The sequence below is a fragment of the Ascaphus truei genome, chromosome 3, assembly GCF_040206685.1.
Source record: "Ascaphus truei isolate aAscTru1 chromosome 3, aAscTru1.hap1, whole genome shotgun sequence".
Taxonomy (NCBI): Eukaryota; Metazoa; Chordata; class Amphibia; order Anura; family Ascaphidae; genus Ascaphus; species Ascaphus truei.
Window position 1 is genome coordinate 5,669,189 of NC_134485.1, and position 26,229 is coordinate 5,695,417.

The 26,229-nt window shown below is 44.1% G+C and overlaps 1 protein-coding gene across 1 annotated transcript in view; it reads right to left on the reverse strand.

The window, feature by feature from the left end:
* Positions 1–25,944, reverse strand: part of LOC142491260 (vomeronasal type-2 receptor 1-like) — a 70,443-nt gene extending 44,499 nt beyond the window's left edge. Inside the window, exons 1-2 of the mRNA XM_075593551.1 lie at positions 25,929–25,944; positions 25,331–25,621 (exon numbers count right to left, since the gene is read on the reverse strand). Coding sequence (XP_075449666.1) covers positions 25,331–25,602 — 272 coding nt within the window. The 5' untranslated portion in view covers positions 25,603–25,621; positions 25,929–25,944. The remainder of the gene's footprint in view (positions 1–25,330; positions 25,622–25,928) is intronic.
* Between the last annotated feature and the right edge of the window lie 285 nt (positions 25,945–26,229).

Genomic DNA, 26,229 nt, shown 5'->3' on the forward strand with positions numbered 1-26,229 from the left:
GAGGTTTGCCCTCAAACCCTGGTGAGGTGTCATATGTCCCAAAGGAAGTGACAACATGCTTTGTGTCCATGGTTAGTGACATCAGAGATGTGCCTGTTCCTAGGTGATATAAGACACAGAACTGCCTAAAATTAGCAGTTCAGTCCTGTTGGTGTTCTGACTCTGTTCAGGAGAGTCATGTGGAGGTCTGCAACAGTGTTGCAGAGGCTAATGCAAGAGCTGTGAGTTTGGCAGCTCAAAGAAGAGACAGACAAGCTGGTGAATCTCCTTGAGGGGAGAGGTGGAGAACTACTCTATTAGAGGAGAAGGAACCTTCCTAATGGAGTGCAGCAAAGGAATGAGCGGCTGAGCTGTCTGCTGAGAGGGGCAGTCTGCCTATCCATCAATAAAGATGCCCTGTTTCACAACAACCCTCATGTGTAAGTGTGGAGTGATTACACAGAGGAATGCACCACAGAGGAGTTCCTCATCAGAACCATCCCCATGCGGACGCAGGGATCCTGATGAGGTGGAGGCGCTGCACTTGATATAGGTAAGACTCGCACACACACTACCTCAGCTGCCTCTCTGGGTTGACAATCCCCAACCACCATCATGCGGGAGAATCAGGAGCCCGGTTGCCAACAGGTGCACCACCAGACACGACCATGTAATGAGGGATTGTTAGACCACAGGGGCCAATGTGAGATTGGGTGGGTCAGGCTGGCCAGAAAATCCATTACATGTAGATTATAAAAGTTGTCATATTAGTTAGAAGAATAAGAATAAAAAGAGTATATTCTTATTAAATTAATTTTTGTAGGGATAAGAATCAAATGGTATTTGTTTTTTTCTCAGCAAGAATGTAGGTAAACAATGCAATACTGTTTAATGTTGTCTTTTGGTGTCATGCAAAGTTTTAAGTTAGAAAGTCAGTATATTTTATCAGAAATTGCAAAGCCTCTAAAAGAGATGCAGGCATTGGCTAGAAAAAGGTATAAAGCAAAAAAGTAAGAATTACAATTTTCCCAATTTAAAGTTAAGATATGCTGATCAGTGAACACGCCTACGGAACAGGTTCAAAAGTTTGGAAAATCAGTTTTTCCTTAAAAAGTTTTATTACATTCTCAAGTATAAATATGATAACAGGTTGAATGGTTGATTGTTTGTTTGAATGAATCTTGTGTGTCTGTGGTAATGGTTTTTTTCTTTTCCCCACTGCAATAAGTGGCTGATTCGGGTTTTTGATACAGGAGCAGTCTAGGAGTTGACAATTTATTTTTTGCCCTTCATACTGTAAGACCTGTAAAAAACAAACCTGAAATATGCTATTTAATTGTATCTGGGTGAATCCTATCTGTGTGTGAGTTTTGTGTGAAAGTTAAATAATGGGGATACCGGTTTATTATATGCATATAAAAATGACTATCCAGAAACTTGCAAGTGCTCATAGAAATAAGAATGTTATTAATAGCTCGCGACGAAGTTTAAATGAAAAGAAAAATGAAAAGAAAAGAAAAAAAAGGTGAACATCCATTCATTACAATACGGATAAAGGAGAGTTTGGGAATCTGTGGAAAGGAGCAGGAGGAAAAAAAATGGGCATAAGCAGGAAATATTTGATCTTTACTATTTTTATAATTAGCCCAGTTACTGGTAGAATTTGAAAAGTTCATTCGTTCTGCAGACGAGTGAGGCTTTTTAAATCCAGGAGATTTTTTTTCTTTTTCCCTCTGCTCATATCTAGATAACCACACCTTCTACAGTTTAAAGAATGTGCAGCGGCATTCCAGAAGAAGAGAAGGAATTGTTTATTAATTTAGTTTATAGGATCAAACTATTATTATTAGAATAAGTGAGAAATATGTGTTTTTTGGTTTTTTTTGTAAAGTTGGTTGTGTATTTGCTATGAAAATTTTAGCTTGCAACGGGCTGAGAGAGGAGCTCAATTTTTTAAATTCTAAGTTTCTCAAGACAGTAGGTTAAAGGTTTTTTTTTTTTCTGTTCTGAGCAGACTGTTTATAGAGGTTTTGTATGTTATGGAGTATAATGTTTGATATGTTATTTTATCGTATAAAATGTTTTTTAGTATATAATGTTTAGGATTAATATGTAGTATAATGTAATATACACAAGAGTAATGTTTTAAGAGTGTTGCAGTGATACAAAGAGTGTGTCACCATGTATAAATAAAATGTATGTTATAAAAATGAGTAATACTGAGTATTTTATTTGTATACTGTCAGAAGTATACTCAGTGCTTCGCAAAGAATGCAGTACAGAAAATTAGTGTGGAGTCCTATACAACATAATTTTTCTACTGTAAGCTTAATTGAATATGTTATGTATTTTATAATGTTTTACTGTTTTCTCTCCGGAGGTGTCCCATTTTGAGATCTATACCTACAGTATAATACCTGATTTTAAAGAATATATTTTTGAGAAATCCAGACTTCATCTGGTATATTGATGTTTACTGGCGGAGTAATATACAGCAGCATAAATCGATGACAAATTATATGTTTCCAGCATGAGGTTTTAAACGCAAATTTTATATCTAAAGTTTTGGGATTTTTAAATCTAAAGGTTTTTCTATTGTTTATGCTATATAAAGATTTACTATAGGTTTTATTTTTACCATAGGCATAAGCTTTGTTGAAATTACTGCATATATAAATCTCAAAGACCCTATTTACCAGAATTTTTTGTAGTGTAAAGCCAATTAGCAAGGAGGGCTATTTATAATGATATATGTTTGGACAGGACTCAATAGTCTCCCGGTCTGGCTATTGTTTTGAATGTTATATACTGTTCACATAGTAATTGGGTTATATGTGAACAAGAGAAGGGAGATATCTACAGACAATATAATTTTGGGTGAGGCTATCAAGCATTTGTAGAGAAATAATTTTTTGCCCATGAGGCCCTTTTGGTAATTATTCTGGAAGCCAGAGGATCACGTGGTTATGACTTAGCTCAGATAGTGCCAACTCGCCCTCTTTCCTAAGCACGACAAGATCTGTTTCTTTTCTTTGTTTTATTGAGGGAAAACAGGATAAGGTACAGTCTCTTGTGTAGAGGTGTAGGTGTCTCTGTGTGTGCTCAGTATTCAAGGGAGGTGAAAAGATTCTCCTTCAGCACCATTACAGGGGTTACAGAGAGGTACTCACGAGTCCAGGGAAAATGGTGGAAAGGAAGAAGCAGTGTATGCTGGGTGGTAAGATAGTCTGGGGACAGACCATCTGTGGGCAGAACAGAGGGGGAGACAGCAGACTAACCCATTTGAGAGAAAGGCTGGGGCTGCCATGGCAACTCACAGGAGTGCCAGGGGAAGCTACAACATGTAGCAAAAATGTAGCATCTTTAATGCAACAAGCTGCTGGGAGAGGAGAAATGGCACTGTGTTTTGTGTGCAGAACCAAACACATACAGCTGCCACTAAGCAGGCTGACAAGCAGGGCTGCAAGGACAGGGGGGGGGGGTGAGACAGAAGTGCAGACAGGGGTATTCCTGTTCCATGACACTCCCCGTCTGGTATCAGTAGATACCACGATATAACAGGCTATGTGGAACATATGTGCAATGCAGACATAATATAACAATGCAAGAGTCCATATTCCCATAGCAAGGTGATACCGGCCGGTACCACTGGCGTTAAAGTTCTTTGGCCAACCTTCCAATAAAGGAAGCCGGATGGTTGCACAGCTCTTGGTTAGCTTGTTGCAGCACAGTGTCTTTTGTAAGAGTCTCTGGCACTGTTTCCTTTCAACTTTGTGAGAGAACAGTCCCTTTGATTCTGTAGTTTTCTCTACAGAGTGCATCACCTCGTGGATGTGCCAGTCATGGTAGTTTGTCATCCTTTCACCTGGCATTTGGCGGGAAGAGATGGCTTTTGGTTCCTTGCGGAAGCGGATTAATGTCCCTGGAGGACTGATCATTAAGTCTGGTTCAGTGAGGAGGGCGTCGTTCAGGGAGACTCCTTGGAGCGGAGCGCTAGGGTTGAACATTACCCGGATTTGATCGGGTTCCTGGGGGTGGTTGGCCCCAGGTGATTGGAGGTACCGACATTCTTCACCTTCCTTCATTAGAAGTGCTGGCTTTGCGTGGCCGGTAAGGAATATCTTTTGGATGAAGGCCACAAAGTTGCTTTTGATCTCCGGCTCCCTTTTTGGGTTGCGGCGGAGCGAAGTGAGCCTAGAGATGACAGGTTCTCTATTGTTCAGTAGGCGTCTTTTTGGTGAACGGACTGGTAGCGGAGTCACCCAACTGCTTAGTCCGTCTTTAGAGAGCTCCTTGACTGTTAACTTCGGGAATCCTCTATCTTCCCTTGATGGTGTTTGCTTGTCATCGTCCCTTGTTGTCTGGAACGCTGTGCACCGTAGTTCATCGTTACATTTCTCTTGCATGAGAACATCTCCACGCGGCTTGGTGAAACGCTTTTGTGTTTCTTTGTTGACTGCCATCGGGAGGTTATTGTCTCCCCGGACGTAACGAAGAACAGTCTCATTTGCCTTAGTTAAACCCTTTATGAAATGTCTCTGTGGCTGTCTCTTTTTGGATGTGTGATAGGACAGTCCTTTGGACACTGTGGCTTCACCTGTGGAACGCAATCTTTTGCGACTATGCCAGCCGTGGCAGTTGGTTGCTCTGTTGCTTGATACTCTGTGGAGAGGAACAACTGTACGTCTTAGTTGTGCCCTTGCTCGTGGGAGTATTGTCTGATTGTTCATTGCCCTTTGGATGATCCCTTTGTCGGTCACCATTGGGAGGTTACTTTCTTCCTTCGGTGGAATCGACTCCTCATCCTTAGCTGTCTGGACTGCTGAGCATCCTAAGCCATTGTCGCATCCCATCGACGTGAGGATGTCTTTGTTGGTCTCAGGAGTATGATCTTGTCTTTCCTCTTCACTTGGCCCTTCGGTCACTTGGAGATGGCCAAGACATGGTTCAGAGAGAGATGTGTGTCCACATTCTGTCACCACCGTTCTGCGGGCATCAACGTAGTCTTGCCCATGCTCTTTGTTGGTGCACAAGTTGCCCACTATCACCCATCCTAGGTCGAGTCTTTGGGCGTATGGTGCATTGTGGGGTCCGTTATGTTGTTTACGGACTTTATGTACCCTCATGATGTCCCTACCGAGCAGCAGCAGGATATTGGCGCCTTGTTCTATCGGCCGATGTGGTCGGCTATTCCTTTGAGGTGGGGGTAATGGAGTGCCACGTCTGGTGTGGGAATCTCGACCCTGTTTGTGGCCATGTGGTTGCACTCGATGAGTGTGGGAAGGGGCATGTTCACTTTGCCGTCTATAGAGCATATGGTGTAGCCATTCACTCTTCTCCCTGTGGTCTCCATTCACCCTGCGCACGTTCTGAGAGTGTAAGGAGAAGCACCGTCTTGTATGTTAAACATGTCGAAGAACTCTGACCTGACCAGCGATCGGTTGCTCTGGTCGTCGAGGATTGCGTACATCCGAATAGCCTTCTCAGGTTGTCCCTGGGGGTGCACTGCGACGAGGCATATTTTGGAGCAGGACATTTTGTCACCTTCTTTTCCGCATACCTCAGTGCGCTGAGATGTGACGGATGTTGACTCTCCTTCTTCTTTCTCCCCGCCATGCTCCGCTATGGAGGATGGGTTCTTGAGTTGGTGGAGTGTCATCGCCTCTGGGTGTAACGCTGTCACGTGCTTGTCACTTTCGCACACTGTGCATTTGATCTCTTCCTTACAGTCCCTGGCTAGGTGAGACGTAGAACCGCAGCACTTGAAGCAAACTCCGAATTCTCCAAGTAGCCTCTTGCGTTCCTCTAGGGACGTCATCCTGAACCCAAAACACTTGTTGAGTGGGTGTGGCTTCTTGTGTATGGGACATTCCCTGTTTGGGTCCCTTGGTTCCTTGTCTCCGGCGACCGACTGGTCGGGAGTAGTTTGGTTCGTGGGGGGCACGTCCGTCCTGCGGGCCGAGATGAGTGTTTTGGGGTTACCATATCTCATCGCTGGTCTCTTATTCCTCAGGCTGCTTGCACTGTGTGTGGTTTGCGCATCTAAGATGAAACTGGGATCGTTCCTTGTCCTTGCCGCTTCGCGGATGAAGCTCACGAAGAATGAGAATGGGGGGAAGGCGACTTGCTTCTCCCTTTTGTATTTGGAGCCTTGTGAGATCCATTTTTCTTGAATGTTGTAGGGTAGCTTCTCCAGGATGGGTCTCACTCCACGAGCTGAGTCTAGGGCATTGAGACCCATTAAGGAATGGTCTTTCCTCACGAACTCCATCTTTTGCAGCAGGTCCCCGAGCTCTCGTAACTTCAAGTAGTCTTTAGTTGTGATCCTGGGGAAGCTGTCGATTCTTTTGAAGAGCGAATCCTCGACCGCTTCGGGGCTGCCGTAGGACTCTTCCAGCCTTTCCCACACTAGGTCAAGACCTACTTGGGGTTGGTGCACGTTTGCCGCCCGAAGTCTCTGCGCTTGCTCCCTGGATACGTTCCCCAGGAACTTGACTAACAGGTTGAGCTCTTCCCTTGCTGAGAAGTCCAAGGTATTGATCGCGTCTTTGAACGTGAACTTTCACGTCTGGTAGTTCTCAGGGCGGTCGTCGAAGCTGATGAGTCCTGCGTGCACCAAGTCGCGCCGGATCATGTACTTGGCTATATCTGTCAGGCCTAAGGCATCGGCGTGTTTGTCCCATTCTGAGGTAGTTGCTGGGACGCCTGTGCGGTCGCCTCTTCCTTGGCGTGAACGCGTGATGGCTGCTGGCCAGTGTGAGGGTCTGTTTTCTCCCGCGTGGGCGTACCTGGATTGCGAGCCTGTCGTGGTGCATCCGTGTGCGCGCTGGCGTGTGGATCACTATTGTGGCTGTGGCTATCCCAGGCAGCATGTACCATTGCAGGAACAGCGTCTTCTCCTTGTGGGCTTAGCAAGTCTTCGGTGTCTGTGGAGTCGCTGCCTCCGTGTAGAGATGGCACGCTGGTGTTTGCGCTGGAGAGGCTCCTTACGTAATCTTCAGTGCGTCGGGCTGGGTCCTCTGAGGCTATCCGTCTGTACGGTAGCTCCCCGCCGTCCTGTTGTGCGGCTGCTTCTAGGACTTCAGCTTGGGCTATGGCGGCGGCGGCTTCCTTCTCTTGATTAAGTGCCTCTAGATCCGCATTCAATTCGGCCTTTTTACGCGCAGCGGCAGCGGCGGCATTTGCAGCGGCGGCGGTAGCAGCGGCGGCATTGGCAGTGGCGGCGGTGGCAGCGGCGGTGGCATTGGCAGCGGCATTGTGCTCCTCCTCTTCTATGCGCGCTCTTTCTGTCCTGACGGCTGCCTCTCTGCGACTTTATTCGGCCCTGGCACGTGCGGCCTCTGCGGCGGCTCGCGCCTTGGTAGCGTTTGTGCTTGCGCTGGACGCGTTAGACTGCACTGATCTTGCTGATCTAGATGAGTGTCTGGATATGCTTGAGCGTTGTTACGCGGTCTCCATGAGGAGCCCTTTTTTCTCGTTTTGGGCATCCGCGATGGCGGCCTGCACGATGCCATCATGTTCTAGGTCAATTGCCTTTTGTAGGTCGCGCTCTCGTATGCTATCTTCCGTGTTAGTTCTTGTTAGATAGGTGAAGTATGCCTGTGACAGCGCTTGGTAGCCGGAGCGGTCTACCTTCAATTGAGTTATCCCCTGCTCGAGCTGTTGCACATTATTGCCAGCGCCGGCGACATTGCGTGCCCCAAGTGCGGTTGTTTCCCAGGCCAACTCTAATTTAGCGCGGTGCGCTTCAATGTCAGTCTCATATTTTTCGCAGCCCTTTTGTGTCAGTGTGACTGTCCGTTTAGGCCTTGCGCCTGCCTGCGCCTGTTGCAGATGCGCAGCGGTCTCTGTGTCTGAGAGATCGCTTTCTTGCATGATGTCTGGTGAGGCTCTGAGTTCTGCCATGCTGTAGGTGTGTGTAGGCCTTTTGCCAGTGCGTGTGGCGTGCGGTCTTTTACCTTGTCAGCGATGGGCGTCTGTCTCAGATGATGCCGAGCGGTGTCCTGCAGCGTGCAGCGTTGGGGTAGCTGTACTTACAGGTGTCCATTGGCTCTGATCCGTGTCCTGGCAGGTGTCCGGTGGCGTGGCCCTTGATGGCGCTGGCCGTGGGAACGTGCGCAGGGGTAGGTCGGAAGGTGGCTCCTCACTGTTTGGCTGAGCAGCGGTGGACTCAGACAGAGAAAAAGGCAGTTAGGTATTGTGAGAGAAGCACTGTTTGTTGCAAGGCTGCTGTGCAGTTTGAGCTACTGGTTGTCTGTGAAAGCTGCAGGCTGTGTGCAGTAGCAGAGGCTGCTCTGTGTTAGCTGTGTAAGCTGCTTGCTTGTACTGCTGTAGGGGCTGCTCCGTGTTAGCTGTGTATGCTACTTGCATGTACTGCTGTAGAGGCTGCTCTATATTGTCATGGAGTCTGGAGTAGCAGCTCTTGTAAGTGTCTGTAAGGCACACGATTATCGTTTCACTATTCTGGAAGCCAGAGGATCACGTGGTTATGACTTAGCTCAGATAGTGCCAACTCGCCCTCTTTCCTAAGCACGACAAGATCTGTTTCTTTTCTTAGTTTTATTGAGGGAAAACAGGATAAGGTACAGTCTCTTGTGTAGAGGTGTAGGTGTCTCTATGTGTGCTCAGTATTCAAGGGAGGTGAAAAGATTCTCCTTCAGCACCATTACAGGGGTTACAGAGAGGTACTCACGAGTCCAGGGAAAATGGTGGAAAGGAAGAAGCAGTGTATGCTGGGTGGTAAGATAGTCTGGGGACAGACCATCTGTGGGCAGAACAGAGGGGGAGACAGCAGACTAACCCATTTGAGAGAAAGGCTGGGGCTGCCATGGCAACTCACAGGAGTGCCTGGGGAAGCTACAACATGTAGCAAAAATGTAGCATCTTTAATGCAACAAGCTGCTGGGAGAGGAGAAATGGCACTGTGTTTTTTGTGTGCAGAACCAAACACATACAGCTGCCACTAAGCAGGCTGACAAGCAGGGCTGCAAGGACAGAGGGGGGTGAGACAGAAGTGCAGACATGGGTATTCCTGTTCCATGACAGTAATCTATAGATCAATTGTATTGTGTTACCCAGGAGTTTGTATTTTTTGATCTGTATTGTTTATGATAGGTATTTTTAGGATGAGTTAAGCTCTGTCTCTGTCTATATGCGGATGCAAAGACAAATGGTAAAAAAATGTTACAGAAATGTATTCCTAGGTATAGATAAGATATTATCTACTCAGATATAAATGATCTCCCTATGAGACACTTGTGGGAAGTATCAGTAGTGCAAATGAATTAATTATTAAAGACTATGTTATTTGTAATTAAACAATTGACAAGTATTGTGTGCAACTAATACATTTTTTGCAGTTTCTCTATATACAGGTTTAAGTTGCAGGTCAAAGTTGTACAGTTTCCATACAAGAATTTGAAAGTGTATCTATTCGAGCTTGGAGATTGGATGATGGTTAAATTTTTAAAAGAAAACACGCATTACAGCCCAAATGAAAGTCTGTGACGGGTATTGTTACAACAGAGGCAAAGCTTATCTTCCATGTGACTCATTGTAAAGTGGTTTCCTCTATCAAAGACATCAAAGACATTTAAACAAGTTTTAAAGAACCAAATGATATTTACAGAAGTTTTTTAAAGATCAAAAGACATTTATACACGTTTTTTAAAAGAACTAAAAAATATATTTATACCAGTTTTTTTTATGGTTGAAGAATCAAAAGAATAAGAACTTTACATTTTTATATATTATTTATAGCTGAATTATTTTTTTATGTTTTATATTTTAGATACTAACATATAGTTTAGGATTCTGACTTGAAACTACTAAATAGATCAGTGGATCCTGGTTAGGTTATTATTAGGGTTATTTCTTTTATTTTATTTTTTATCTGGTAACTAAATGTAAGTGGTACAAAGATGAAAAGGGTTCCATATTCTATTATATCTATGTGTGTTAGGATATTGGAAGATAGCAGAGGAGAGAAATGTGTTATTAGATTTAGTATACAGGATGGCTTTAGTATCAATATTTTAGTTAGTTATATTGATATATATATATTTTTAAGTGTTGTAGGGGGAGGAGTGAGCTATATACTAATATCTATATTAAGGGATATATTAAGATCCAATGTGTTTATAACCATTTATATAGAAGAGATAAGAGCTGTACTAGTATTGGTTTTATATGTTACTAGCTGAGAAACCCGGCGTTGCCCGGGATGTGAAGTGTGAATAAGTACTCTATGTGTAAATGTTGTATGTGAAAGTTGTAATGTGATGCCAATGTTATGTAATATTAGTTAGAATTGTGTTTGTAAATCAACAGTAGTAGAAAGCACATGTATATGAGGGCAAATGTTTGAAGTGTATGTTAGTTGTTACGGTAGTTATTTTTGAAAATGTTATTGTTGGAAATGCTTCTTGAAAGATGTGAATGTCCATTGTTGAGAGGAGTGTATTTGATGTAATGTTAAAGTGTGTGTTGTAAAATAATGTAGTAATAAAAGATGACAGTAGTGTATTGAGTGTCTTTCATTTTTTTGTAATTTCTTATGGCAATATGTAGAGTTCATGGAAATTGAGGAAAGTCAATGTTCATTGTAATGCTTGTTTGTAAACGACATTTTTGGTAGTTCCAGTTGGAGCAAAGATGTACAATTGTTGGGGGGATCCAACTCTAGAGCACGCAACATATAACTGGCCGTGGGAGAAACATGGTGATTCTAAGTTGATACCAGTGCACTTTATAGATTGTCCTTGTGCTTTGTTAATGGTGATAGCAAAAGCTAGTTTGATGGGGAACTGTAGCCGTTTGAAAGTAAAAGGCATGTCTGTAGGAATGAGTGGAATGCGGGGGATGAAGACATCTTGGCCTTTGGCGTTGCCAGTTAAGATAGTAGCTTCAATTAGGTTGGGCATCAATGTTTTTATGCACAGTCTGGTTCCATTACAAAGGTTAGGTGTGTGTAGGTTGCGAAGTAGCATGATGGGTGCTCCAACTTTGAGGCGAAGATGATGTGGTGGCATCCCTGATGGTTCGAGGGAGTGTAGGAATTCAGGTGGATAGTTAACGGCTTCATCGCAATCCACAACTGTATCGATTGAGTTGTATTGAGTAATTGTGTTTGGAATAATGTCTTGAATTTGATGATTGATGTCATTGACAGAAGTATTTTTGGCAGCAAGGGTGGCTCTTTCACAGAGCCACTGGTGGTTTGTGTAATTGTGTAAGAGATTTGGATAGACGTGATGTATGAGATCTTCAAGTGATGTCATCATGTGACAAAAATGTGTGGGAAAAGCAATTTCACCTGATGTTAAGTCAGTAGGTAAAGTGCCTTCACCTATTTGAAGAAGTGTGTGTGCAAAAAGTTGTTCATTTGAGTGGCCGAGATGTTGGACTCGCATATTGGTTGTTAATGGAAAATGTTTGACATGTCGCCATAAAATAGAGGATTTAAGGCATGCATGAAGTTCGTCTGCTGGTGTGGATCGTGGTATGACTGGAAGTGTTTGTCTGAAATCACCAGCTAAAAGAATGACAGCACCACCGATTATTTGTTTATTGTTACGCAAGTCTTGCAAGGTTCTATTAAGGGCTTCAAGTGCTTTTTTATGCGCCATGGTACACTCATCCCAAACAATAAGTTTGCAAATTTGAAGAACATGGGCTTGGCCAGATGTCTTGGTAATATTATATGTTGGGTTTTCTTCATGAGCAATGTTTAGTGGTAATTTAAGAGCTGAGTGCACAGTTCTTCCTCCATCCATAAGAGTGGCTGCAATGCCAGATGATGCAAGTGCAAGTGCAACATGATTGTGCATTCTTATTTCTGCAAGGAGTAAATTTATGAGAAATGTTTTGCCTGTTCCACCTGGAGCATCAAGAAACAGGATTGCACCTTGTTCGTTGTTTATGTGCTGCATGATGTTGTCATAGGTGTTAAGTTGTTGTGGAATTAACATTGGTTTTCTTGTGGCAACATATTCTTGTAGTATGGAAATATTGTATTGTTTCTCTCGCATAAGGTCTGTATTGAGTACATCGTGATGATGACGTTGGGGAGCTTCTAGACCTAATTGAAGTAGTGTTTTGTTATTGATAGAGAGACATGTATCTTCTAACAATATGAGTACCTCGTTGAAAATGTCAGGTGAAAAGGTAACATTGAGTGATGGGTTGTGTCTCTGTGCTTTGTGAAGTATATCTTCACTCATGCTTTCTCGATATGTGTTCCATAGAGTGTTGGGGTTTGATGAGTTGCACGTGGTAAGGATAATGGCAAAAAGATTTCGAATTTTGGTTGGCAATGACTGTAATGCAGCTTCGGCTAATGTAGTATTCCAGTGTTGATCATCCTCTAGTAATCCAAGTTTTTGGCAAGCTTCTCGATAAGTCTCACACACTTGACCGTTGACAGTTTTTATAGCGTCAAAAGATGTTGGGCCTGGAACGGTATGAAGTAGAATTCTGAGAAAGAAGCATTCAGCGTTGTTTGGGTGAACTGTGTAGACACGCCCTAAGGCTTCACTTGCAAGGGCATCAGTTCCGGGAACAGGTGTGCCCTGCTTTCTTTTCTTGAACTGTTTTGTGGATGCATTCAAAGTGTAATATCGTGGAGTTTGTGGATAAAGCAATGTGCGTGCAAAAGAGTCGTGTTGACATAATTGAAAGAAGGCAGTTAAAGTAGTGTTTGGTGGTTGAGCAGCAAGTGCCTCTGCGTTGGCAGGTGTGAAATATACTCTCTGTCCATTTTCTAAATGAATAGTCAGGTGAACAACGGTTGGGTGTCGTTCGTGAATGGGAAAAGCGAAAATCCTCCAAACGGCTTCATTACTACTTATATATCTTCCTAGCTGGTAGAGTGTAACTTCGTCATGGATGTGTTCATTTGTGATTCCAAAAATGGCCATGTCGCTTCCTTTGTTGACATACTTGCAAATGTATTTAATTGATTTAACAGAATTACAGTATTCCACATTAATGTGTGCGTTATAAATTTTTGATAGAAGTGGACAATATGGAACAACCCATTTGTTGTCGACTTGGATGTGTTTGTTGTTGCGAATAGTAATTGTTGCTGTGTATCCGCCGTCTGTGGGAGCGCGTCTTCGATATTGAGGATATCCATCATCTCCACTTTGTGTGTCTGCAATGAATGTTTTAGGGAATTGTTTGGTGCATTTACCGTCTTTCATACATGGTGCATGAATATTGATGTTTCCACATGGTCCATGAATCATATTTTTAGTGACTATTGCAAATAGTATTGGGTCTTCTTGAGGATTAGGCAACTCAGCAGAGATAACGTTATCGATGTCAATGGAATGTAGTTTTTCTTTGAGCCATATAAGAATATGAGCATGTGGAAGACCTCTTTTCTGCCATTCTATTGAGTACATCCAGCATCGTGTTTGTCCAAATATATAAGTCTTAGTGATGATGTGAATTAATGTGATGAGTTTTTGGCGAAATACTCTTGCGATTAAGTCGTGTCGATCACTGTGAGCCTGTCCATCCTGAAGTTCTTGTTTTATTTCTGGCCAAGCTGGATTACATGTAAATGTAATAAAAAAGTCTGGTCGTCCATATGCGCGAACATATGCCATAGCGTCCTGAGCATATTCGTGCATGTGTCGAGGACTTCCCGTGAATGTTGCTGGTAGAATGAACATTTTTCCAATGTTCTCAACGTTACCATCGTTGCCAACAGCATCCCTGAGATGTATGTATTGATCAACGCGTAGTTTTTTTTGATGTAAGCGTATGTATAGAAGACGCTCACTTTAAATTTTAGCATACATGTCAACAATAAACTGATGAAATAGTTGTCGACAATGTAAAATGTGGTTTTGCGATGCATCTCGTATCATTAATCTGTAAGCGTAGAAGTCCATAGCGGATACAGTTTTGTTAGTGTTTGCCTTTGAAGTTGGGTGTACTTGCATGATGTTGAAGTGATAGCCATCGTCACCGTTCTAAAGTATGAGAGGGTATTGAAGAGCATCATATGAGCGATGTGTTTCAGAAATGCGTGTGAGTGAATGAGCGCGCCGCTGAAGAATTATGTCCCGTGTATTAAATTGTTCCCCCGCTATAACAATAGCGACTTCGTTGATTTGAGGTGCATTAAAGCGACGTTCATGTTGACCCACTGGTGTTTTGTCGGCTCGGATAATGACTTGATAGTCATCAGTTGCCATGCGTTCAAGTGATGTTTTGAGTGTGTTAATGAGATGGTTGTGTTGATGTAACATCCTTTGTAAGGAGATGACAATGTCACGTCTTGTATTGGGTATCCAATGGCATCGTTGATCAGCTTCTTGTTGTTCATCGCCCATGAAGTAAATTTGCAAGAATTGTGGATCTTGGTCTGGTAATGGGAGAAGAGAGCCGGCCCTGTGGTAAACTTGACCTTGTACTTTAAAAGTACTTTTAAATCCAATTTGTTCAACTATGGATGTAGCACCAAAGGATGTCATTTGGAAACAGGAGTTGTATTTGCGTATGTTTTGTAGGAAATGTTTAGATTCTGAAGTTGTCCCTGACATGTATGAAAGAAGTGGATTTGGGGGTGAGTGTAGAGGTGGTAGCTGAACTTTGCCATTGCTGCAGCACATTCCAGCTGATTCATGTTGGAATTTTTTTGCTTGACAGTAGCGACATATAGTGTCCATGTGTCCAATGTTGACCTTTGGATGTTGCTGGTATAGTATGTGTGGATTATATATGAAAGCGGCACGTAGCAAAGTGTAATTAGTTGAATGCGTACATGTAGTATGTGTGTCTTGTAGTGCTTGTTGTACTGTGTGTGTTGGTGTGTCTTGGTGTTGTTTTGATGTGCGCCGTATTGTTCTGTCTTTAGCAAGGCGTGTTTCATGTTGTTGTGGAGTCTCGGTGGCTCTTCTTGTTGTAGCTCGTAGTCGCATTTTCTGCAGACGTATTTCATGTTGTTCTGTAGTCTCTGCGTCTCGTGATGTTGTAGCACGTTGTTGGTCTTTTGCAAGGCGTGCCTCATGCTGTTCTGTAGTCTCTGAGGGTCTGGATGTTGTAGTACGTTGTTGGTGTTCTGTAGTGTGAGCGTCTGTTGATGTAGTGGGTGTGTCTCTGTGTTTTTGTTGTTGTTGTTCTCGTTGTGTTGCTCTTCTGATTCTGGCTCTGTCTCTTTGTTGTGCAAGGCGTGTTTGGCGCTGTAGTGTTTCATTAGCAGGTGATGTTGTGTGTGTGTGTGTGTGTTGTTGAGTAGTTGTGTTAGGATGCTGTGTGTGTATTTGTGCGTTTGATATACCTGCTGTGTGTGTATTAAATGGAATTAGTGTGTGATGTTGTTGTGTGTAATGTGTTGGTGTTGATGTTGTGGTTGTGAGGATTTGTTGTTGACCTATTGTGTATTCCGTTGTGAGTTGTTTGTTAGCATTGTGTGCGTGGATTTCAATGTGTGTGAAATGGGTGTGTGCATTGTGTGGTGCAGTACATATAATTTGTGTGTGTGTGTGCGTGTCACGTTCATTGTCAGGGTGTGTATGTTTTGTTTTGCGAAGGTGTTTTTTGGGTGGCATGTTTTGTGTTGTGAAGATGTGTGTTTGGTGTTGTTGTTGTGATGTGCGTTATTGTAGGTGTTGTAGAGGTGTTGTGTGTGTAAGTTGTGATGTGTTGTTAAAAGTTGTTGATGTGTGTGTTGAGGTAGGTGTTGTGTGTGATGTTAGTGAAGTGTTTCAGTGCGATTGTGTTTACAATACTTCCTGATGTTGTTGTGTCAAGGCGCAGTTCGATCCAATGATTGTATTGTGTGTTTTGGCACAGCGTTGAAGCGTCGAGGTGTTGAAGGCATCCGGTTGTGGTCTGTGAAAAGTTTGTAAATTGATAAAGTGTGACAGTATTGAGGGGTATTTATTTGTGTTTGGTGTGCGTTTGTGTAGGTGTTGAAATGTTGTGTGTGTTTTTGTTTTGTGTTAATGTTGGCTGTGTGTGTGGCAGAATAGTGTGTGTATGTAATTATTGTGTGTGATTGTTGATTGTGTGGGGTGTGTGTGTGGATGAGTGAGTGTGTGATGTGATAGTGAGTGTGTGGTGTGTGAGTGTGTGTGTCAGTGTTGGTTAGTTGAGTGTTTGTGTGCAATAAATTAGACAGATGTGTAAATAGTAATGTTTTGTGTAAAATATGTTATTGAAAGGAAGAGGTGATTTATTGTGCTAGGTGTGTTAGTAGCGGAGGTGTTGTGTTGTTGTATATGTTTGTGTGTGGTGGGATGTTGATGTGCAATGGGAGTGGGTGGTGAGACGTGTAAATGTGCATTGTATTCAGTGTAGTGTGTATGGTGAAGGGTAGGTAATTGGAACAGTGGGTTGGGTGTGTGTTTGTTTAGTGGTGGTTGTGTTGTGTGTGGTAGTTAAGGTTATGTTGAAGTGTTGTTTTGTGTGTTGTATCAGCAGAGGAGGTTGGTGTGTGTGTGTGAGTACGTGTGTTGCGTGGTTGAGGGCGTGTGGCGTTGCTGAGTGCGTGTGTGTGTGCATGTGTTTGTGTATTTGTGTGTGTGTTGTGTGTGATGGTGTGTGGTGTGTGTGAGAGCATGTGTGTATGTGGCATGTGTGATGGCATGTGTGTGTGTATGACGCATGTTGTGTGTGTGACATGTGTGAGTGCGTGTTGTTGGTCATAGACATGTTGTAAATTGCATGTTTTTGAGTGTAGTGTGTGTATTATGAGGGTGAAGGTGAGGTGTGATTTGTTGTTATGTGTGGCATAGAATGACAGGATGTTTGCGTGTGTGTGTGTGTGTGTATGAGGGGGTTTTGTGTGGGTGAGTGTTGTGTGTGAGTGGTGGTGTGAGAAGTGTTTTAGAATAAATTATACAGACAGTGAAATTGTTAGGAAAACATATTTTATTGTAAGGAACAGCTGAGTTTCAGTGGTAGGTGTTGTCATACAGTGTGTGAGGTAGCGGGAGTGACATTGGTGGCATGCTGTTTGACTGTAGTCCGCGGCGTCGCGGTCCGGTTGCGGAGGGAGATGTGTGAGGTGCAGGAGATGTCAGGCGTGCTGGTTGTTCCGCGGGAGGTAGATTGTGTGAGGTAGCGGGATAGCGGGAGTGACATCGGTGGCATGGTGTGTGGTGTGTGTGAGAGCATGTGTGTGTGTTGCTGGTGTGTGATGGCGTGTGTGTGTGTATGAGGCATGTTGTGTGTGTGACGTGTGTGAGTGCGTGTTGTTGGTCATACACATGTTAAAAATGGCATGTTTTTGAGTGTAGTGTGTGGCATAGAATGACAGGATGTTTGCGTGTGTGTGTGTGTGTGTATGAGGGGGTTTTGTGTGGGTGAGTGTTGTGTACATTATACAGACAGTAAAATAGTTAGGAAAACATATTTTATTTCAACGAACATCTGATTTCCAGTGGTAGGTGTTGTCATACACTGTGTGAGGTAGCGGGATAGGGGGAGGAACATTGGTGGCATGGTGTGTGAGTGTAGGCCGCGGCCTCGCGGTCCGGTTGCGGTAGGGAGCTGTGTGAGGTGCAGGAGATGAGGCGTGCTGTGCGGTCCGCGGGAGCTACACTGTGTGAGGTAGCGGGATAGGGGGAGGGACATCGTTGCCATGGTGTGTGAGTGTAGGCCGCGGCCTCGCGGTCCGGTTGCGGTAGGGAGCTGTGTGAGGTGCAGGAGATGTGGCGTGCTGTGCGGTCCGCGGGAGCTACACTGTGTGAGGTAGCGGGATAGGGGGAGGGACATCGTTGCCATGGTGTGTGAGTGTAGGCCGCGGCCTCGCGGTCCGGTTGCGGTAGGGAGATGTGTGAGGTGCAGGAGATGTGAGGCGTGCTGTGCGGTCCGCGGGAGCTACACTGTGTGAGGTAGCGGGATAGGGGGAGGGACATTGGTGGCATGGTGTAGCGGGGTAGGGGGCCTCGCGGTCCGGTTGCGGTAGGGAGATGTGTGAGGTGCAGGAGATGTGAGGCGTGCTGTGCGGTTCGCGGGAGCTACACTGTGTGAGCTAGCGGGATAGGGGGAGGGACATTGGTGGCATGGTGTAGCGGGGTAGGGGGCCTCGCGGTCTGGTTGCGGTAGGGAGCTGTGTGAGGTGCAGGAGATGAGGCGTGCTGTGCGGTTCGCGGGAGCTACACTGTGTGAGGTAGCGGGATAGGGGGAGGGACATTGGTGGCATGGTGTAGCGGGGTAGGGGGCCTCGCGGTCCGGTTGCGGAGGGAGATGTGTGAGGTGCAGGAGATGTGAGGCGTGCTGTGCGGTCCGCGGGAGCTACACTGTGTGAGGTAGCGGGATAGGGGGAGGGACATTGGTGGCATGGTGTAGCGGGGTAGGGGGCCTCGCGGTCCGGTTGCGGTAGGGAGATGTGTGAGGTGCAGGAGATGTGAGGCGTGCTGTGCAGTTCACGGGAGCTACACTGTGTGAGGTAGCGGGATAGGGGGAGGGACATTGGTGGCATGGTGTAGCGGGGTAGGGGGCCTCGCGGTCCGGTTGCGGAGGAAGATGTGTGAGGTGCAGGAGATGTGAGGCGTGCTGTGTGGTCCGCGGGAGCTACACTGTGTGAGGTAGCGGGATAGGGGAGGGACATTGGTGGCATGGTGTAGCGGGGTAGGGGGCCTCGCGGTCCGGTTGCGGTAGGGAGATGTGTGAGGTGCAGGAGATGTGAGGCGTGCTGTGCGGTCCGCGGGAGCTACACTGTGTGAGGTAGAGGGATAGGGGGAGGGACATTGGTGGCATGGTGTAGCGGGGTAGGGGGCCTCGCGGTCCGGTTGCGGGAGGGAGATGTGTGAGGTGCAGGAGATGTGAGGCGTGCTGTGCGGTCCGCGGGAGCTACACTGTGTGAGGTAGCGGTATAGGGGGAGGGACATTGGTGGCATGGTGTAGCGGGGTAGGGGGCCTCGCGGTCCGGTTGCGGTAGGGAGATGTGTGAGGTGCAGGAGATGTGAGGCGTGCTGTGCGGTTCGCGGGAGCTACACTGTGTGAGGTAGCGGGATAGGGGGAGGGACATTGGTGGCATGGTGTAGCGGGGTAGGGGGCCTCGCGGTCCGGTTGCGGAGGGAGATGTGTGAGGTGCAGGAGATGTGAGGCGTGCTGTGCGGTCCGCGGGAGCTACACTGTGTGAGGTAGCGGGATAGGGGGAGGGACATCGTTGCCATGGTGTGTGAGTGGAGGCCGCGGCCTCGCGGTCCGGTTGCGGGAGGGAGATGTGTGGCGTGGAGGGGAGGGGGGGGTTTGAAGAGGCAGTCTGCAGTGTTTGGTGTTGTGTGAATGTGTGTGTGTGCTGTGTTTGTGCGTTGTGTGTAGATTCTGTACCTCAGTGGTTCCCAAACTTTTTCGGTTCAAGGCTCCCCAAGGCAATCAGAATTTTTTCAAGGCTCCCCAAGGCGATCAGGATTTTTACGCGGCGCCCAAAGTAAAAACAAAGGTGTATATACATACCTAACAGTTGCAGTGCGCAGTTGGTGTCTCTCTCACACACTCTCACTCTCTCTGACCTCACTCTCTCTCTCTGACCTCACTCTCTCTGACCTCACTCTCTCTCTGACCTCACTCTCTCTCTCTCTGACCTCACTCTCTCTCTCTCTGACCTCACTCTCTCTCTCTCTGACCTCACTCTCTCTCTCACTCTCTCTCTCTCTCTCAGACCTCTCTCTCTCTCTCTGACCTCACACTCTCTCTGACCTCCCTCTCTCTCTCTGACCTCACTCTCTCTCTGACCTCACTCTCTCTCTCTGACCTCACTCTCTCTCTCTGACCTCACTCTCTCTCTCTGACCTCACTCTCTCTCTCTGACCTCACTCTCTCTCTGACCTCACTCTCTCTCTCTCTCTCTCTGACCTCACTCTCTCTCTCTGACCTCTCTCTCTCTCTCTCTGACCTCACTCTCTCTCTCTGACCTCACTCTCTCTCTCTCTGACCTCACTCTCTCTCTCTCTCTGACATCACTCTCTCTCTGACCTCACTCTCTCTCTCAGTCTCCCGGTGCTGCTCCTCCAGCGTGCGCGCCGGGCCTCCCTCTCTCAGCGTCGCTGAGCCGGGCTGAACAGATGCACAAAGCCCCTGCATCTGTAATCAGCGCTGCTATAGTTCCTCTGGCCTGGGACATAGTAAGCGCTTAGGTGGTGCTGCTCGCTCTTGCTTGCTGCCGCTCGCTCTACCAGGAGCTTTTCGCTGTCCTGGCAGAGGAGACAGCAAGCACGCTTGGTAGGCGGGTATCACTGTGTGTGTTTGTCACTTGGTAGCTGTCAGTGTGTGTGTGTGTGTGTGTGTGTGTGTGTGTGTGTGTGTGTGTGTGTGTGTGTGTGTGTGTGTGTGTGTACATTATATAATATTTAAAAATGAAAAAAAAAAAAGACATGTGAGAATAAATTATTTATTAACATTGTGCAACTTTGATAAATATATTCACACGCACACACCACACACACATCACACACATCCATATACACCACACATACATATACACACACACACACACACATATATATATATATATATATATCACACATACACATATATATATATATATATATATATATATATATATATATATATATATATATATATATCTATATATACATACATACACACACACCTCACATATATATACACCACACATACACATTATATATATATATATATATATATATATATATATACACCACACATACATATATACACACCACACATTATATATATATATATATATACACACACCACACATACACACACATATATACATATATACACACACACACACACACCACACATATATACACACACACCACACATATATACACACACACACACACCCTGCAGCCCGTTTTTCTCACACACACACACACACACACACACACACACACACACACACACACACACACACACACACACACACACACACCCTGCAGCCCGTTTTTCACACACACACACACACACACACACACACACACACACACACAACACACACACACCCTGCAGCCCGTTTTTCACACACACCCTGCAGCCCGTTTTTCACACACACACACACACACACACACACACACACACACACACACACACACACACACACACACACACACACACACACACACCTTGGTGCTGTCTGGTGGCTCTGCAGTTGCAATGCGGGCAGGCTGCAGCCCCATTGGATGGGAGCGGTCATGTGACCGCTCCTCTGCTTCCCCTCAGAGGTTTTTTTTTTTTTTTAAATGAGCTAGCAGCCCTTGTTTCCCGCTGCTGGCGGCCCTGATCGCGGCGCCCCTCTAGCCAAGCCGCGGCGCACCAGGGCGCCGCGGCGCACAGTTTGGGAAACACTGCTGTACCTGATTCGGCAGTCTGTGGTAGCAGACGTGAAGGTTTTGATAGCTGTGAAGCGTGGCCCCAGAGCAGGTTGAGGATTAGAGGATTAGGTGTTGCAAAAGCAAAGCGTTCCCAAAACTCAGTGAGGGGTGGGACAGTGTGGAAGTATTAGGGCATTGGTGTTGGACGCAGGCCAATGAGAGGTGTGCGGGGGCGGGCATTGGACGCAGGCCAATGAGAGCCAGTGAGGGGTGGGACGCAGGCCAATGAGAGGTGTGCGGGGGCGGGCATTGGACGCAGGGCAATGAGAGTCAGTGAGGGGTGGGACGCAGGCCAATGAGAGGTGTGCGGGGGCGGGCATTGGACGCAGGCCAATGAGAGTCAGTGAGGGGTGGGACAGTGTGGCATTGGTGTTGGACGTAGGCCAATGAGAGGTGTGCGGGGGCGGGCATGGCCTGAGCAGGAGTGACAGGCCCAAAGTCCAATGCGATTGACCCTTGGGACGCAGACATACAGTGATTTCACAAATATATAGTAGTTAGTTAGATAGAGTTTTCAGTATAGTACGGTATATCAATTCAGAAGATGCATATATATATATATATATATATATATATATATATATATATATATATATATATATATATATATATATATATTTATATCAAATGAAAGATCAGAGAGAAAAAATGTGGGAATATTTTGTTTGTTCAGATTACCCAAGTCTAGGTATTCAAATTTGATTATGATATATGTAGGTATATCAAGTGTAATTATACTATGTATTGTGCAGAAGATTTTATTTTTCGTTTGGTACAGTTAAAAACGAATTTAATTATAAGAGCAGAAGTGTTTGTGTAGTGGTGGAGAAGAATGTTGTACCTAAGAATCTGACAATATGGCTAAAAGTATATATGATATAGTAGGTATAAAAAGAATAGTGTTAAATTGGAAGACTCGTTGAAAAGTATTCTATAGCAGGAATTTGGGATTTGGCACATGGTTTAAATTACTAGAAGTGAAATTTGTGTGTGGTGCTGATTGTATGTGTGTTTGTTGTCATAATCATTTTAATATTTTGCGTTAAAGGATTGATAACCAATCTAACCGTTAATGTTATTCTCTCCATGCCCCTCCAAGAAGATATATATGAAGAACAAACAGAAATCTCCTTTGTACAACAATACCCTCCTGATGTGGTCCAAAAACAAATAAATGTTTGCCAAGAGAGGGAAAAAACAACTGCGAATGGATAAGGAGTGAGTGAGACTCCAAGGGATTGAGGATCCGGACCGAGGGTTATATTTTGGAACATTGACAGATCTAAATAAATGCTTAAAAGAACTTTAAATATGTGCAGATAGACATTGCCGCTAGTCACAGTGCCCATATATCCAGAGTTTACTGTATTTCTTTTTCAACACTGGAAAATCTATTGTATCACATAATGATAGTTCAGCACATAGTAACATACAGTATATTGTATCACATAATGATAGTACAGCACATAGTAACATAGTTGCAGACAAAACACATATATGGAATACACAGTGTTTGAAGCCTTGCATGTTGTGCAATGCTGATTATGCATGTACAATACATATAAGAGCATTGTTATACCCCTGCTGTTGGTGCTAGACATTAATGATTAATAATTCTGCAGTGAGGTATTGGAAAGTGCTAGAGAAAGGGCAGGGAGTCAGACAGAGGAGGCTTTACCAAATGCCATCATCCTTAGTGTCAGTGCCAGCCCCTGTAACCAGAGCCCTGGAGCTGTTACAGTTCCAGGAGCAGGTACAGTACAATAGGTGAGCAGCATCAGCTCATACAGCAGACTTCAGGCACGGGGCTGGAGCTTTTACAGTCAGAGAATGGACATACCTGACACAGAATAACTTACATAGTTATAGCTCCTGAGACTTAGCCTGAGACTTGTGATGTCAGTGATAACATACTGTACTGTTTCTGTTACTGCTGCTATACAGGAGATAAGGGCACAAGGAAACAGTACATGCCTTACAGGGTCAGCAGTTCTTCAGCTATCTATAGCCTGAGCTCTCACTGCTGCTTTTTCTATGTTCTTCTACGATTTTTTATTTGTATCATCTCTTATTATTCTGTATAATCTCTTAATCTCTTATTTCTCCCTTTCTGTCTCTCTATTCAACTGTGCTGTGCTGCCTGACACCCTGAGGGGAATTCAGTGACAAGTGCCAGGAACATGCATTTCTTCTCCACTAAAAAACTTAAACCAGACCAGCACACAGAATACAGTAAAAACTAGCTAACATTTCAGGGCTTCCCTGCCCTCTCCTCAGGCTCAAGCTTCCTGGAAGCTGGATATTTAATCCGTTGGCCACCCACTTGTGAACATTTATATACTCCTACTACTTGGTCTCACCGTTGCTCCAGAGGGGTTAATACCCTGACTCTTAGCATCCTCTGTCCTCTATATCCCACCAACATTAAGTGGTCAACTGGGATAGTATGACTTTATAATTGACGACACGGATGCCTGATAGCGTTGATTTAATATAATTTTAATTCACATTACACATTACTTTGGAAATATATGTTTTAAGTAAATTTATTTAAAGTTAACTTTTATACCTGGTGGTGTGCATTTAAGTGAATTCTTTTAGGGGGCACATCCAATTTGTGTTTCCCCTTCACCTTTTCTGATTCACTTTTCAGTTCACAGTTTGCACCCATCATTTGATTACCTTATTTATGTACATAATCACTTTATTCAATTAGTATGGTCCTGTGATCACTCCCTATCCTTCTCTTGTCACAATAAAAACTAGCTAACATTTCAGGGCTTCCCTGCCCTCTCCTCAGGCTCAAGCCTGCAGGAAAGAGCTGAAACTCTGGCATTGCTTTGGACATCTGTGTGGGGATTATTGTATGCACCTCTTCCATTGTACTTGTTATTATATTCTATGTGGATTATATTATCCATTTTGTATGATGTTAGATTCACAGGTTTGTGCATATTTACTATTTCTGTAATTACTCATTAAACGTATTTTCTTTTATAATCACTCAGTGAGTTAGTATTGTATTGTATTCTGTGTGCGGGTCTGATTTACCTGTTTTATGTATGTTCTATGTACCTGGTGATGGAGGTACTGGGACTGAGCACCAGATACAATGATTAGTATATGCTGAAGTGCAGGTTATATTTCTTGTCTTTTCTTCTCCCTTATCCTTTCCCATCATTACTGTAACTTGTCACTTTCCAGCCATCAGCCTTTGCAGGGGCTCCTAGGTATATTCTATACAACTTGCAAGTCACTGCCCACACAATACAGAGCTCAGCTATCACATGCAGAATATAGGTTCCTATATTATATATTATTTCCCTATTCACACAGTAAATCCTCATACTACAATATTGTAAATAATCTGACCTGTTGTACAACTGCCACATCGCAAAAACAACCCTGTGAGGTTTGAAAGCTTGAACACTGTAATCTTTTGTTAATACAAACTATCACATTACCTAATGTTTTCTATTCCTTTTTTTTACATGAATAAGGGACGAATACAATTACAATTATTTCTGTTTCCGCTTTTCCCTTTACACCTGTCTTGTAATATTTTCTGTCTTCCCTCTCTCTGTCTCATACCTACACACACTTTCCTATTTCTCCACAATACCCCATCTCTATAATGGATATATTATATTATATACTGCAGTGGTTCTATGAAGGAAAATTACCTTTAAAGCCCCTCACATGCACTAATCTATTAATGTGTCAGCATAACTGGGGACATCTCTGTACAATCTAGAAATTAAAAGGATACAAAAACATTCTTCATATAAATTATATTTATCTGTATATAATTCTCATATCAACAACCAGTACAGTATCTGCTCCCTCCTGCATACATTTATATAAAGAGAATACTTTCATTTAACTGTACTGGTTGACTTAATAAGAATGGAAAGCTACTGTACCAAGGAGGGATATTCAAATGTTACTTGCTTACCATAAATATACCTTTTTCTTGTATCATTACATTCTCAAGACACGTATACAGCACAAAGGTAAATAACACCAACCTGTGTCTGTAAGAATTCATGGGTTCGTCTTCAAAAGTGGGGACATTATCTTTTTCTCCATCTCCAAACTGTAGCAGCCCTGCTAACATAATGTCCCCACTGCTGTAGTAGGTGTATCTTTCTCTGAATTTCGCCACTAACTTGCAGTTAGAACTGAGACTCACATCTCCTCCAGCTGCAGAACAGAACAGCAAAACCAGAGCCAGAGAGAAGAGTCTGTGTCCGCTGATCAGCAGCAGAGCCCAGGATGTGAGACTTGCTGCAAACTTCATATTGGGAAATGCGCAGATGCTTAAAGCAGAGAATAAAATAAAAATACATATGTCTGATAAAAGCATAGAGACAGATATACTATTTTACTTCAATAAAGGATCCTATGCAAGGATTGTAAAAAAGAATAATATTCATACAGTGTTGAATGCATTTTGATAATGAGTAATTAACTGTAAGGTCAGTGAGTTTCTGTGGAAATGTGATCTCTTTAAATACTGAAACCATAGAAGTAATTACTGCTAATAAAGATAATCTCTATGAATATCACTCATATACAGACATAACTGTGTACACTGGAAGCATCAATAGAAAATAATAGACATACGCTCCTCTCTCTCCTGTCACACAGCAACTGGGTGATTCTTAGTCTCTGCCTCTGTATTTATAACACATAACAAACATTACTTGGTATAATTAGGCACCCTCACTGAGGACATTCTGTATAATATGATGGTTAAAGAATATGTTTCTATTTTTACTTAAACAGGAAGATTACTAGTCAATAGCCATGCATTATAAAACATTTATTATCAGACTACATTTTAACCCTTTGCTGAATTAGGATCCTTCTTTACATTATTCTGCAGTATAGTCCCTCTCAGTGGTGTTTTTATACAATATCGGAA